Source organism: Bufo gargarizans, chromosome 6 (genome assembly GCF_014858855.1).
Source record: "Bufo gargarizans isolate SCDJY-AF-19 chromosome 6, ASM1485885v1, whole genome shotgun sequence".
NCBI lineage: Eukaryota > Metazoa > Chordata > Amphibia > Anura > Bufonidae > Bufo > Bufo gargarizans.
The window spans coordinates 111,281,021-111,294,313 of record NC_058085.1 but is presented as its reverse complement, the minus strand read 5'-3'; the positions used below and the strand labels follow the sequence as shown (position 1 = coordinate 111,294,313).

Genomic DNA, 13,293 nt, shown 5'->3' with positions numbered 1-13,293 from the left:
GTGTTAAAGGGGTTTTCCAACTTTTTTATACTGATAACTTCTCCTCAGCATAGGTAATTGGTATCAGATTGGCGGGGCTCTGACACCCAGGACCCCCACCTCAGCGCAGCAGCCTCCTCACCAAGTACAGCGCTGTCTGTTGTACAGCGGTCACTTGAATGAGACTGAGCTCTGTGCTTATGCCACCCTAGCTGATGGGTAAACTGCGAGTAGGCCATGGTACCCACCAGAGCACAGCGGCCTCTCTGATTGATGGGGGTCACACCCAGCGTTACCAACTAGAATTGTTCTTTTTTCTGGACAACATATCCCAAAATCACGGACAGTCAACATTTTTTACGGACAAATTGAAAAACCATAATGGATGATAAATATGTGTATAAGGGTGCATTCACACGACCGTAAGTGTTTTGCGGATCGCACATGGCCGGCACTATATAGAGAATGCCTATTCAAGAATAGGACATTTTTGCGGGGCGCGGAACGGAGCGCTGTGTGCTGTCCGCATCTTTTGCGGCCCCATTGAAATGAATGGGTCCAAAACAGGTCGTGTGAATGCATCCAATTATCTATCTTTCCAGTATATATGTTATACTATCTATCTGTATATTATGTAATGCTATGTTGGCAGTTACTATACACAGAGCAGTGTATGCCAATGATAAGGAGGGCATTGTGCGCCCAGTACAATACCCAGTGTATGGGGCTATGGAGGGAGTGGGCAGTGCTGGTGGAGGAGTGCCCATACTGGGGGGAGGGGCACCGCACACTGATGGCCGCCTCCCCGCAGCTCCTCACTGGCCTACACACGCTGTGCCCATCATTTGGACTTCACAACCCGCTGAGGCAACTTACCGGGGGCACCTGCTGGAAGGTAGGAGGCTAGTGTGGCGCCCGGTGCTTGTCCGGAGCGGGGGCAGCTTGTCCCGGAGATAACCGGCTGATCTGCGTGAGAGGAAGAGGCGTGTGAACGGGGCAGCCTGCTATCTGTGTATAAGGGGGAGACTGGCACATGCCCTGATGTCTGTGTATAAGGGGAAGACTGGCACATACCCTGATGTCTGTGTATTAGGGGAAGACTGGCACATGCCCTGATGTCTGTGTATAAGAGGAAGACTGCCACATGCCCTGATGTCTGTGTATAAGGGGAAGACTGGCACATGCCCTGGTGTTTGTGTATAAGGGGAAGACTGGCACATGCCCTGATGTCTGTGTATTAGGTGAATGCTCAACTCAAACATGCCCTGGTATCTGTGTATTAGGGGAAGCCTGGCACATGTCCTGACGCTTGTGCATTAGAAAATGGCTGGCACATGCCCAGGTGTCTGTGTATTAGGAAGAGGCTGGCACATGCCCTGATGCCTGTGTATTAGATGAACGCTGGCAGATGCCCTGGTGTTTGTGTTTTAGGAAAAGTCTGGCACATGCCCAGGTGACTGTGTATTAGGTGAACGCTGGCAGATGCTCAGGTGACTGTGTATTAGGAAAAGTCTGGCACATGCCCAGGTGACTGTGTATTAGGTGAACGCTGGCAGATGCCCAGGTGACTGTGTATTAGGAAAAGCCTGGCACTTGCCCAGGTGACTGTGTATTTGGAAGTGTCTGGCACATGCACAGGTGACTGTGTATTAGGTGAACGCTGGCAGATGCCCAGGTGACTGTGTATTTGGAAGTGGCTGGCACATGCCCTGGTGTCTTTGTAGAAGGATTTGTTAGGAGGAGAGGTACATACATGGTCCTGATGTCTGTGTTTAGGGGTACCCCCTGAGATACCGCTAGTTCCTGAATATTAGGAGAGGGGTACGCAGTCCTGATGCCTGTGTCTATATCTCATGGGCAAGGGATATGATATGCTTTAGTTAGAGTTGTCTTACAAGGACAAGTGTTCGGTAGAGGTTGGCAGACTCTGCAGAACGTCTTCTAGTACAGTAATATACGGTATGTTATATGATGTCATTAGTCCCAGTGGGGGCCACAATCTAATTATCTCTCCCACACACATCAGGATCAGGTTGGTTACTGGGGTGTATATTATATCATCTCTTATTTTGGTATTCCACTATGATATCTTTTGTGAATATTGGGGTTCAGCTGTGTAGTTTTCTTTCATTATTTTATTATTATGTCTTTGTCTATTATTTTGCCTTTATTCAACATTTTGGGATGCATCTTATGATAGATACGGGTTCTTCGTTCCGATAAGAAGGTAAAGTGTTAATTCTCTGGACAATGGGCAGCCTGTTGGTCTGAGTGGAGATGTCAGTGGGTAGCAGTGAATGGTATTGACTATTGTCTCCTGGGCTTACAAACTACACTTATGTTTTGTTTATTGGGCGAGCTGTTGGTTGGGTCATCGGGCTGAACAATGGCTACTTTACTAAGCAGAACTGATAACATTCCTCTGCCTCCAAGAAAAAAAGACCACATGTTCATATTCATATGGTGGTTGGAGACTAAAATGTAGCTTGGTCAATATTTAGTTATGTCATGTACATATTGTAGACTTCTAACAAATCCTGTATCGTTCTCTTTAGGTTGGATCCATTTTGAATAGGTTTAAGCTAGGAACAAGCAAGGTTCTCCACCACAGGATGTCCTCTCAAGCCTCAAAAGATCATCCAGAAGGCCAGAAGCCCCCACTTTTAGTAGATGACCACACTGTGGCGACAGTTAGAGAGTCCAAAATATTAGTTCTTCTGAGGGGTCTTCCCGGGAGTGGTAAGTCCACCCTAGCGAAAGATATTGAACAAAAATACAAGGACACCTCTCGACTAATCTCTGCTGACCTATATGAGATCAAGCCGGTGGTGAGGAGCTCTAGTGGAGGAGATTACGCTAAACTGGATGCTGACTTAACAACTTGCTTTGAGAAGCGTGAAGCTAGTTTGGTCATACTGGACGACACACACCATGACCGGGAACGTCTTGATAAGCTCTTTGATATGGCAAACACGTATCATTTTGCTGTAGTTGTCCTGGAACCTAAGACACCATGGAGGCTGGACTGTGCCCAGTTAAAAGACCGAAACCATTGGAAGCTGTCGTTGGAGGAACTGAAGAACCTGAGGCCTACACTGGAGAAGGACCTTCTTCCTCTGTACTTTGGTTGGTTCCTCGCAAAGCGGGATGAGGATTACCTGAGAAAGACCAGCCATGAATTCCTGGAGCAGTTGGGAAACCTCAAGGCCTTCAAGAAGCGGCTGCAACCATGTATGTGTCATTGTTGTACTGTTTTTCTTTTGATTAGACGTTACAGTGGGTTGTAGTAATGGTGTCATTATTTCTACTGCTACTCTTTAGCTGTCTGCCTTTCTTTGATTATCTATGAAGATTCTTTTGGATGAAGGGGTGGCCCAGCTGGATAATACTGCCTTCGTCATTTAGACCTGGCACCACAGGGCAACATTTGTGCTCCATGTACCTATTGATATAGTCAGATGTACTATATCTAGTATTGTATATAGTGCACACTGATGAAACTCACTGTAAATCCAGAGACTAAAATTGCAGTGTAATTCCTTCTTAAAGGGGTTTTCTTTCTTTTTTGATGACCTAGATTAGTGGCACCCCAACTGGTCAGCTCTTTCGGGCAGCCTCCGGCCTGGGAAACTACACAGTGGACGGAGCCTTCTGTTCACCGTATACTTTCCAGTGGCTGACCTAAACAGCTGATTGTCGAGGGTGCAGGATGTTGGACCCCCACCAATTTGATAGTGATGACCTATCCTGAGGATATCCTTAAGGACCAGGCCAGTTTTTGTTTTTTGTGTTTTACTTTTTCACTCCTTGCATTCATCGAGCCGTAACATTTTTACTTTTCTGTTCACATAGCTGTATGAGGGCTTGTTGTACTTTCTAATGGCACCATTTTATATTACATACGATGTAGTGGGAAGCTGGAAATTTTTTTTATAGGTTTTGTTTTTACGATGTTCTGTATGTGGTAAAACTGACATTTTAACCTTTATTCTGTGGGTCAGTATGATTACAGCAATATCAGATTGATATAGCTTTGAAAAAAACCTCTCTATGTTCTGACCCCCATAACTTTTTTATATTTACACCTAAGCGGCTATGTGTGAGAGCTCACTCAGCATGATCTGTAGGTTTTATTGATAAGAGTGATTGGAATGTGTACAAAATTTTGATCACTCTTTATTTAATTTTTGGGGGAGGTGAAGTGACGAAAAAACTGTGAATCAGCCATTTTGGTTTGTTTTTCCATTACGACATTCACTGTAAGGGACATTTTAATACTACAGGTGTTTTGGGACATGGCAATGCCTATGATGTTTATTTTCTGTTTATTTTTCATATGGGAAAAGGGGTGATTTTACATTTTTATATATTTTTATTTTCTTTAAACTTTTATTTTTTACTTTTATTACTTATTTTATCTCCCCCGATGAGACTTGAATATGGGACCATAAACTACAGTGAATTATCATTGCAGTCAATGGGAAATTCACTGTGTGAATGGACAACATTGCTGTGGTAATCCTTGGATCTTTCAGAGGGAACCGAACGGTCTAAATCTCAGCACCCGGGAGCTGGCAAAGCCCTGGAAGTGCAACTCTCTTGGTAATTCACTGCTCAAATGTTGTAGTCACAATTGATTGCGGCATCTGAGTGGTTAAATCTTTGTGATCGGCATTACCGCCGATCACAGACATTGCCTATGGGTGTCTGTTTAAAACAGGAGGCACAGGACGGCTATGGCCTCCACCCAGCTTCTGAGCAGGCTCCATCTTTAAAGAACGGACTGACGTTGTACATGTACAGTGGTCAACCTTATGGTTTTAAAGGGAACCTGTCACATTTTATATGGAGTCCGATCTGTGGACAGCATGTTACAAAGCAGAAGAAACTCAGACGATTGATATATAGTTTTATGGGAAAAAATTCAGTAGAAATTGTTTTTTATTTATTTACTTCCCTGCTCTTTCTATGGATAGGAGTCCAGGGGGTGGTCCTTATCAGTGAATGACTTCTACTTTTGTATGCACATCCATAATATGCTGTCTGAAAAGAGCCCACCCACTGGACTCTAAGCATCTGCTCAGCTCCTCCTGCTTAATAATGTGCTGCAGATCAGACATGTTCAAAGTGACCAGTTCCATTTAGGTGATAATTGGGAGAAAATGGGTTTCTAGAAGTCGCAACCATTACTGTTTGGTAGAGATGAGCTCCAGGTTGCACACAGTGGTGTAGGGCACAGTAATCTTTGTTTGCCATGAGACCCAGGAGATGTTTGATTTCCACATGGTTCCCATCTAAAATGACTCAGTAATCCTTCTATAGTTCGTGTATCCACGTAAAGCTGATGTGCCTGACACATGCTAATTATCTGGGTGTGTAACATCCTGACAAATTATGAGAAATATAAAGGTATTGCAAGTAGTGTTGAGCGAACTTGTGTTTTAAGTTCTGCGTCCAAAGTTCGGGTTATCGAAGAATCGTGTTATGGTCCGTGGTAGCAGAATCCATAACGGAATTTAGAATCCATAGCGGGATTCTTCGATAACCCAAACCCGAACTTTGGACGCAGAACTTAAAACACAAGTTCGCTCAACACTACTTGCAATACCTTTTATATTTCTCATAATTTGTCAGGATGTTACACACCCAGATAATCCCGTTATGGTCCGTGGTAGCAGAATCCATAACGGAATTTAGAATCCATAACGGGATTCTTCGATAACCCAAACCCGAACTTTGGACGCAGAACTTAAAACACAAGTTCGCTTAACACTAATTGCAAGAACACCGGAATGAGGCTAGGGTCACATTTTGCTCTGGACCCTATTGTATGATCCCTACAGAACTAATGAAGACCAAATCACTTTAGGACCCATAGAATCCATCGATGGATCCACTATGCATATTTCATATAGCACAAATTGACAACTTAAAGGGGACAATCCATAAAGACACATTAGTGAGGATCTCAAGAACAAGAAGTTCCTGTTCACATGACCATGCATGCATTACTTTTCATTTGAAAAGTGTGCCCTCATAAATAATTTTTACATAATATCTTACCTATGTTATCTTTAAAGGGGTTGTCCAGGATTTAGCTATTGATGGAGTAGGGATGAGCAAACTTTTGTTTTAAGTTTGGTGTACAAGGTTCGGGTTATCTAAGAATTCCGTTATGGATTCTGCTACCACGGACTATAACTAATGGTCCGTAGTAATGCAGTTCTTAGATAACCCAAACCCTGTACGCCAAACTTGAAACACAAGTTCGCTCAACACTAATCAGGAGGACAAACCCTTTTATCACAAACTCTTCAAGAGGTTCTATATTTGGTTACTTCCACACATTTTACCTCCCATGTGTCCTCTATGAGGAATGTAGCAGGGTCGGCCTATTACTTGGTTTGTGTTGGAGACCAGGTGGCTTGCTTTAGGTGGTAATACCTGGAAGCGGAGAAGATGTGGCTCTTTCTGGTGATTAAATCCTTATTTTTCATTCTTTTCTCTCTCAGTTGGCTACGAAGACAAACATAAGTTGGATCTTATGAAACATTTTGCCAAGTCTCCTAACATTCTTCACTGCACTTCCAAATTTTGTGATTATGGGAAGATTGTGGGATCAGAAGAATATGCGCAACAAGAGGTGAGTGATTATTGTAGAGGTAACCACAAGGTAAAAACTAATCAAACAAGACCCAGGATGCAACCGAGCCATATACTTGGATCAAAGTTGGCTAATAGATTGATTGATTGTTTTGGCAGGAACAGCTTTCAATCTATTATGTGTATGGCTAGGTTCTCAATCCCTGTTCTTTTTACCTTTACAGAAAAATTTGAAAAAAATTGAGGTGCGGAATCCGGCATATGCCAGGCGCCAACATTGCTTAGTGCATCCCATTGACTATAATGTGGTACATTGGGTTTCCATTATGGTGTCCTTGACTCTGCTGGACAAACCAACAGTATTTTGTGAGCCTCACCAAAGAGGGTCTCCTTACAGTATTCTGACAATAGAAGGGAGAGGGGGGTTCAAGTCTCCTGGATTTCAGTTACCAAAATTGGCAGGCAGAGACTTGCTCCCCTCTTTCAATTCAATATGAATACTCCGCCAAGCACACGTATATGGGGAGGTCAGCACTTGGCCAAGTACATGTTTGGCCAGCAACTATTCTATGTGTGTGACCAGCGGAAAGGGGTTATAGGACTACAAAAAAATTTTTTGCTTCTAAAAACAGCACCACGCCTGTCCAAAGGTTGAATGTGGTACTTCAGCTTGACTTATGGACAGGTGTGATGGCTTTCTCATTCTGCACAATCCCTTTAAAAAAGCACAACATTTTTTATCCTTTGGTTGATTAGTGAGGTAGATGATAGTGCTTTTTGGTAGCTTCAGTTGTGATCTTCATCCTGGTTCTCTGCTGCAACCCGTGACCGGCACTCTGACCTGCCGAATCTTTGGTGTGGGTCCCATCTATCTATCTCTGGAACAGGGCCTCCAAAGTGAACGAGACCGCATCGCGCATGTGTGGCATTATCTCAATTCACTTTTTTGGGAGTTTGCTTGGCTATTTTCGGAAGTCCCATAGAAATAAATGGAGAGAGCACTGCGCAAGCGCAGCCAACACTCCATTCACTTCTATGGGACTGCTGGAAATGGCTAAGCCAGTGCTTGGCTATTTTTGAAACTCCTATAGAAATAAATGGGCGGGTGTGCTTTTGTTCATTTTGGAGGCTCCATTCTAGACATAGAGGTGGGACCCGCACCCATCTGACATTGGTGGCATATTCTACCAATATGCTACCAATGTCTGAGGTGAGACAACCTCTTTAAAATGTTTGACCCCGATACAGTGTGAAAATACACAACCTGGTGTTGGACTCTACTAAGTCTACTGTCTCTTTCACATTCTTTTTAAAGGCCGTGAAGAAGGCATACTCCAAGGGCTACACTCTCCACCTCTCCGCTTTGTTCGTCACCCCCAGAACAGTCGGAGCACAAGTAGAACTCACGGCAGACCAGCTGCTATTATGGCCTTCAGATGCCGAGAAAGAAGTGATGCCCAAGGATACCTTACCCAGGGGAAGTCGTGCCCATATCACTTTGGGCACTGCCGCTGATGTACAGGATGTTCAAACTGGTATTGACCTTCTTGAGTTTGTAAAATTGCAGCAATCAGGGAAAGAAGGGGAGAATTTAGGAGAGATGAGCGGATCGGTCGCGGGTAAAGTCTCTTACTATGATAATGGCATGTGGATGCTGAACCTGTCCCAAAAAATTGAAGTAAGGTCCATCTTTTCAGGTTACTATGGGAAACCTGGTGTCAGTGTCCCTTTACGGGGCAGCAAAAAGGGTATTTTAAATCAATGTCAAATTATGTGAGTGGTGACAACAAAATAGTTTGTCCTGACAGTCACAGATACAAATCTTTTTATAATTTTTTTTAACTTTTCAAAGTGGCACTTATTTTTCTAACCTGTATTTAAATCCTGCGTCCTGTGAAAAAGAAATGATGGCAGGAGAAAGGTTTTTGAACTTACTTTCTTTTAGAGTACTTAAAGAGTAACTCCACTGCTTACACATAGGATAAATAGTATAAGATACCTTTAGCATAATATTTATTTTTTTGTTAGCAGGTGGTTGCTTAGCAACCACATGAATTCCTGTCTGGGTGACCACTGTTTTATTACATGGAGTACTGAATAGTAAAGAAAGTTCTCCATGCTACACAAGCTTTCCCGCTCACCCGAAACTGAAGCAGAGTGATAGAGCGCAGTGATTCAACATGAAAAGAAGACAAAAGGGGAAAGGGTAGGAATATGAAAAAATTGTAAGTTCTCTGCTATCTTTGTAAAAGAGGGAGGCTTAGAGGGGGCATGTTGTAGCTGATGGAATTGGCCTTTAAAGAGCACATGTCCGCAGGATGAACCCAGCATACTGCCCGGTCGGGTTGATCCTGCCAATTTAAAAAGACACCTGTCCTTTGAAAAAAAAAAATCTACAAATGAGGGCTTTAGTGCTCCAAGGTGCGTGGCCAGCACTGGAAAGCCGTGGCATGCGTAGGTCCCTCAGTGCAATAGAGCTTTCATTTTCATAAAGAATAAATGTCTTCTTTTCTCGGAAACATTGCAACCAGTGTTATTTTATTCGGCAGAATCAACGCGGACAGGTAGTTTGCCTAGTTTATTGGGTCGATCTGGCTGACAGGTGCTCTATATATTATTTTTTTTTGTTAAATATTGTTGGAAAATAGGTGGTAGTAGTAGGTTGTAGCAGTAGTAAGTAAAATAGTTTTTTTGCCGTGGTTGCTGTTGGTTACAGCATCTTTAAAGGGGTTCTGCAGTTCTTTTAAATGGATGATGTATCCTCTGGAAAGATCATCAGCTGTTTGAGAAGGCCTTCTGGCTGTTTACCACAAGCCCAGTGATGTGACGACAAGTGAATGGAGCTTGGCCGTGCCCAGGCCAGTGATACTAGTCGTGACGTCGCTGTGCCTAAGGGAAATGGAGAGAAGTCCGCAGCGGTCCTGGAGCGCCGCTGCCTTCTCAAACAGCTGGGTTTCGGACCCCCGCTGATCAGATGCTGATGATCTATCCAGAGGATAGATCATCAGTTTAAAAGATCTGCAGAACCCCTTTTAATAATGTTCTTTTGTGTTGGGTACTGGATGTCGGTCTGGATCCTTTGGGTAATATATGTAGCAAACATAGCTGTGAGATTAGCTGGTTTCCTTTCACCAGATGATAGTATTATGGCGACGATACACAGACACAAGAGTTCTCTTATTTCTTATTTTTGCCTCTGGGGGCAGCATCCAAGGTGCTTCCCTCTCTCTACCATAGGGCATTTGACCAAAAAAACTACTGGGGAAATCATAGGTGATGACTTTAGGGAAAGCTATCTCTGGTCGTACACATGGAGGTCAATCCTATGCAAGTCCTTCAGCATCTTGTCGGTGGTCATTCAGGACTTCCACAAACTTGCCTGTGTCCCTTTGAGATTGGCAACCAGTCTTTTTATGGGAATGAGCATCAATGTGGCCTGTCAATGTGCATGGGGAGTCAGTAGCTGTGTAGTCGACAGTAATCTCCTAAGTGTATGGTCATCCCCAAACATAAAAAGCCATGATACTGGAGAAAAGAGTGCAGGACATAACATTTTATTTAAGGTAAGATGCTCAGTAATTAAAGCTACAATATACGTCCCCTTTAATTCCCCAGTGAAGAAAGTTATTGTATTGAGTAAAGGCTACGTCCATATCAGCTTTATGGTATTGTGGTAGTCTATTCCGCCAGAGGAGCAGACGACCATAATTACCGTATCTGGCAAAGCCAGGGCCCACCGGATTCCCGTTCACTATAATACACGCAACAGTATTTTTCCAGCAGAAAGCAGGCATTCATGCCAAAAACCTGCCAGAGTCCCAACAGATTCCACTATAATGAATGGGGACCTGTCAGGCCCTGACTTTGTCGGATACGGTAATTCTGGTAGTCTGCTCCTCTGCCGGAACAGACTACCACAATTGCTTAAAGGTAATATATTAGAAAGTTACAAAACACATAAAATGAAGGATACTTTGTGTTCTGATTTATGATAGTCATTTCTGGACTAATGTGGCTCTGTAACGTGTGCTTACGAGGCAGCCATGCATTGCTTCTAACCTCTGAAACTTTGCCTCCTAAATGAATGGGTTCTGCCAAAGGACAGACCCCGTAATAAAAGGGCGTCACCAATGTGATCTGCAAATCCAAGAGCTCAAGCCCCTTGGACCAATAAGTTGTCCTGACTCCTTCCAATTCCTTTATTTATAGCTGCCATTAAAGCTAGTAGTAGGCCTGGTTGAAGATGTAAGATACATCTATCTGACTAGGTTGGTTTAGTAAACCTGAGCTTAAATTTGGGATACGTACTTTGCACACCAGTTATGGAATACAGTAGGTATGTAGCAATAAATCCAAGATCTGATATATGTAAATGACTAAAATTATCCCAACTCATTCTAATTGCTTCTGAATTTGAGGTCCTCACTATCTGTACATCATTGCGAGTTCTCCTATCTGGAAGTGATTTCAGGATTCGGTTGAGATGCGGGACTCTCAAGTAACTCTTTTTCACTAAATATTAACTCCCTTTGGCTTATGTCATGCAGCATTTTTCTGGATTGTGTAACTGCCGTATCTAGACCTGAAGTAAAATACTTAAAAGACTGAAATAAATTATATTAATACATTTCCTAAAGTCTACTGTGGTCAAGTAACTGTTCACATCAAATGTGTCCTAAAACTGTACAAGACCTTCTGCATTGAGGACGTGTTTTTTTAGGTCCATAACTCTCATCAGAAGCTCTTCATAACCGTCCAACAATTGTCAGCATAGTCCTCAAAAAATTCAGTGTATGGTCACATTAAAGGGGTTATCTGAGTGCGTAATACTGATGACGATCCTCTCGATAGGTTATCAGTATCTGATTAGTGGTGGTCCGACTCCTGGCACCCCCGCTGACCGCAGGACCTCTTCCTAGGCCAATTACATCATGTTTCAATGTGGTATTGTACATGGATGTGGATGTTGCTGTACTTAGTGAGCTGCGAGGAGGCCGTGGAGCTCACTGGAGCACCGCACCCTCCTTAAACAGCTGATCAGTAGTGGGTGCCGGGCCTCAGACCCCCAACCGGAGGATAGGACACAAATATGAAACTCTTGGAAAACCCCTTTAATAGTTTGCTCCATACCTACCTGTAAAGTTATTTCTGTCTGTAAGTACAGTATAAAGCCCATGGGGGTGGGGAATTTTGCATAACTTTCTGTAGACAAAACTGGTTTCCACTCCAGACAAGAAAAAGCTATTCTTGCTCACCCTGCTACTGATTTATGTCCAGCTACTGATGTAAGGGTCCATTCACATGTCCGCAAAATGGGTCCGTATCCGTTCCGCAATTTTGCGGAACAGGTGCGGACCCATTCATTTTCAATAGGGCCGGAATGTGCTGTCCTCATCCGCATTTGCGGATCCGCACTTCCATTCCACAAAAAAATAGAACATGTCCTATTCTTGTCTGCGAGTGCCAACGATGTGCGGTCCACAAAATGCGGAACGCACGTTGCCGGCGTCCGTGTTTTGCGGATCCGCAAAAAACACACGGACATGTGAATGGACCCTAAGGGTCCATTCACACGTCCGTTGTTTCTTTCCTGATCTGTTCCGTTTTTTGCGTAACAGATCAGGACCAGTTCTGGACCCATTCATTTTCAATGGGTCCTGGAAAAAATCGGACAACACAATGTGTGCTGTTTGTTTCCGTTGTTCCTTTCCGCCTGTCCGATTAAATATAAAACTTGTCCTATTCTTTTCCGCAAAAATCGGATCCTGGTACAATACACAGTCAATGGTTCCGCAAAAAACGGATGACATTCGTATGTCATTACGTATGTCATCCGTTTTATGCGGAATCCGTTCCTGGAAATCCAAACAACTTTATTTGCTTTGAAATGTATACATGTTTCTGTTTTTTGCGGATCCGCAAAAAACGGACCGAAATTCGGGATATAGAAAAATACTGACGTGTGAATGTAGCCTTTGAGAAAGTTTCATTTATTTATATATAGTGTTTTGGGGCTACAACAGCCATCTCTTCTTTTTTGTGCCTTAGGATGACCATAGAACTGTGCATGGGGCCTGCAGAATCTCCCCAAACGGCAGATGTCAGGGGAGATAAGGATCAGGCATGTTGGATTTCAACTGCTTGAACCTTTTTGTTCTCTGGAGGATAAGCCATTGCCAGAGGAGTCTGACAGTGGCTTCTCCCTATTCAGGACACATACACACTCAACCCCACCAAACTGGGTTGAGACAGATGGCATTTGGCGACCAACTGTCTTAATGTGTTTGGCCAACCTTCGAAAAATACCATAGACCAAAATGTCTTTACATAGAACATATCCAGTAGAAGTGGTCTAACTCTCAGAAAATGTTGTGGTCTTCTCAGCCGTCGTCAGTGCAAGATATGGAACCCAACATCCTTGGAATAGGTTTGTAGAGAACATTTTACCGCCCTCTATTCCAGAATGAACCTACTTGTTTTTGGATGGATGTCAGCTATGTAAATGCCCTGCAAGGAACATCTGCTATGTTCAAGCCCTACTCACCTGTAACTTATACATTACCTCGCATATGGCTATATTTCTAATCTATCCATTCACACAGTTGGGCAACTAAGTTGTTTGCATGCATTGCGTAACTAAAAATGCAGCATTTTAGATCAAAAGATAAAGCTTATGGAGGCATGAGACAAGTGCTGCCACTGATTTGACTG

At 43.3% G+C, this 13,293-nt stretch overlaps 1 protein-coding gene across 1 annotated transcript; it reads left to right on the top strand.

The window, feature by feature from the left end:
• The first annotated feature begins 763 nt into the window (after positions 1 to 763).
• On the top strand, positions 764 to 11,212 carry LOC122941235 (2',3'-cyclic-nucleotide 3'-phosphodiesterase-like). The gene is made up of 4 exons (XM_044298311.1): positions 764 to 874; positions 2,535 to 3,210; positions 6,492 to 6,622; positions 7,898 to 11,212. The coding sequence occupies exons 1-4, from the start codon at positions 773 to 775 to the stop codon at positions 8,357 to 8,359; spliced, it is 1,371 nt and encodes a 456-aa protein (XP_044154246.1). The 5' UTR covers positions 764 to 772; the 3' UTR covers positions 8,360 to 11,212.
• The last annotated feature ends 2,081 nt before the right edge of the window (positions 11,213 to 13,293 follow it).

Coding starts and splice junctions, on each gene's coding strand:
- LOC122941235 (XM_044298311.1), top strand. CDS start 773: ATGGCCGCCTCCCCGCAGCTCCTCACTGGCCTACACACGCTGTGCCCA. Junction 3,211..6,491: donor CAAGAAGCGGCTGCAACCAT/GTATGTGTCATT, acceptor TTTCTCTCTCAG/TTGGCTACGAAGACAAACAT. Junction 6,623..7,897: donor AAGAATATGCGCAACAAGAG/GTGAGTGATTAT, acceptor TTCTTTTTAAAG/GCCGTGAAGAAGGCATACTC.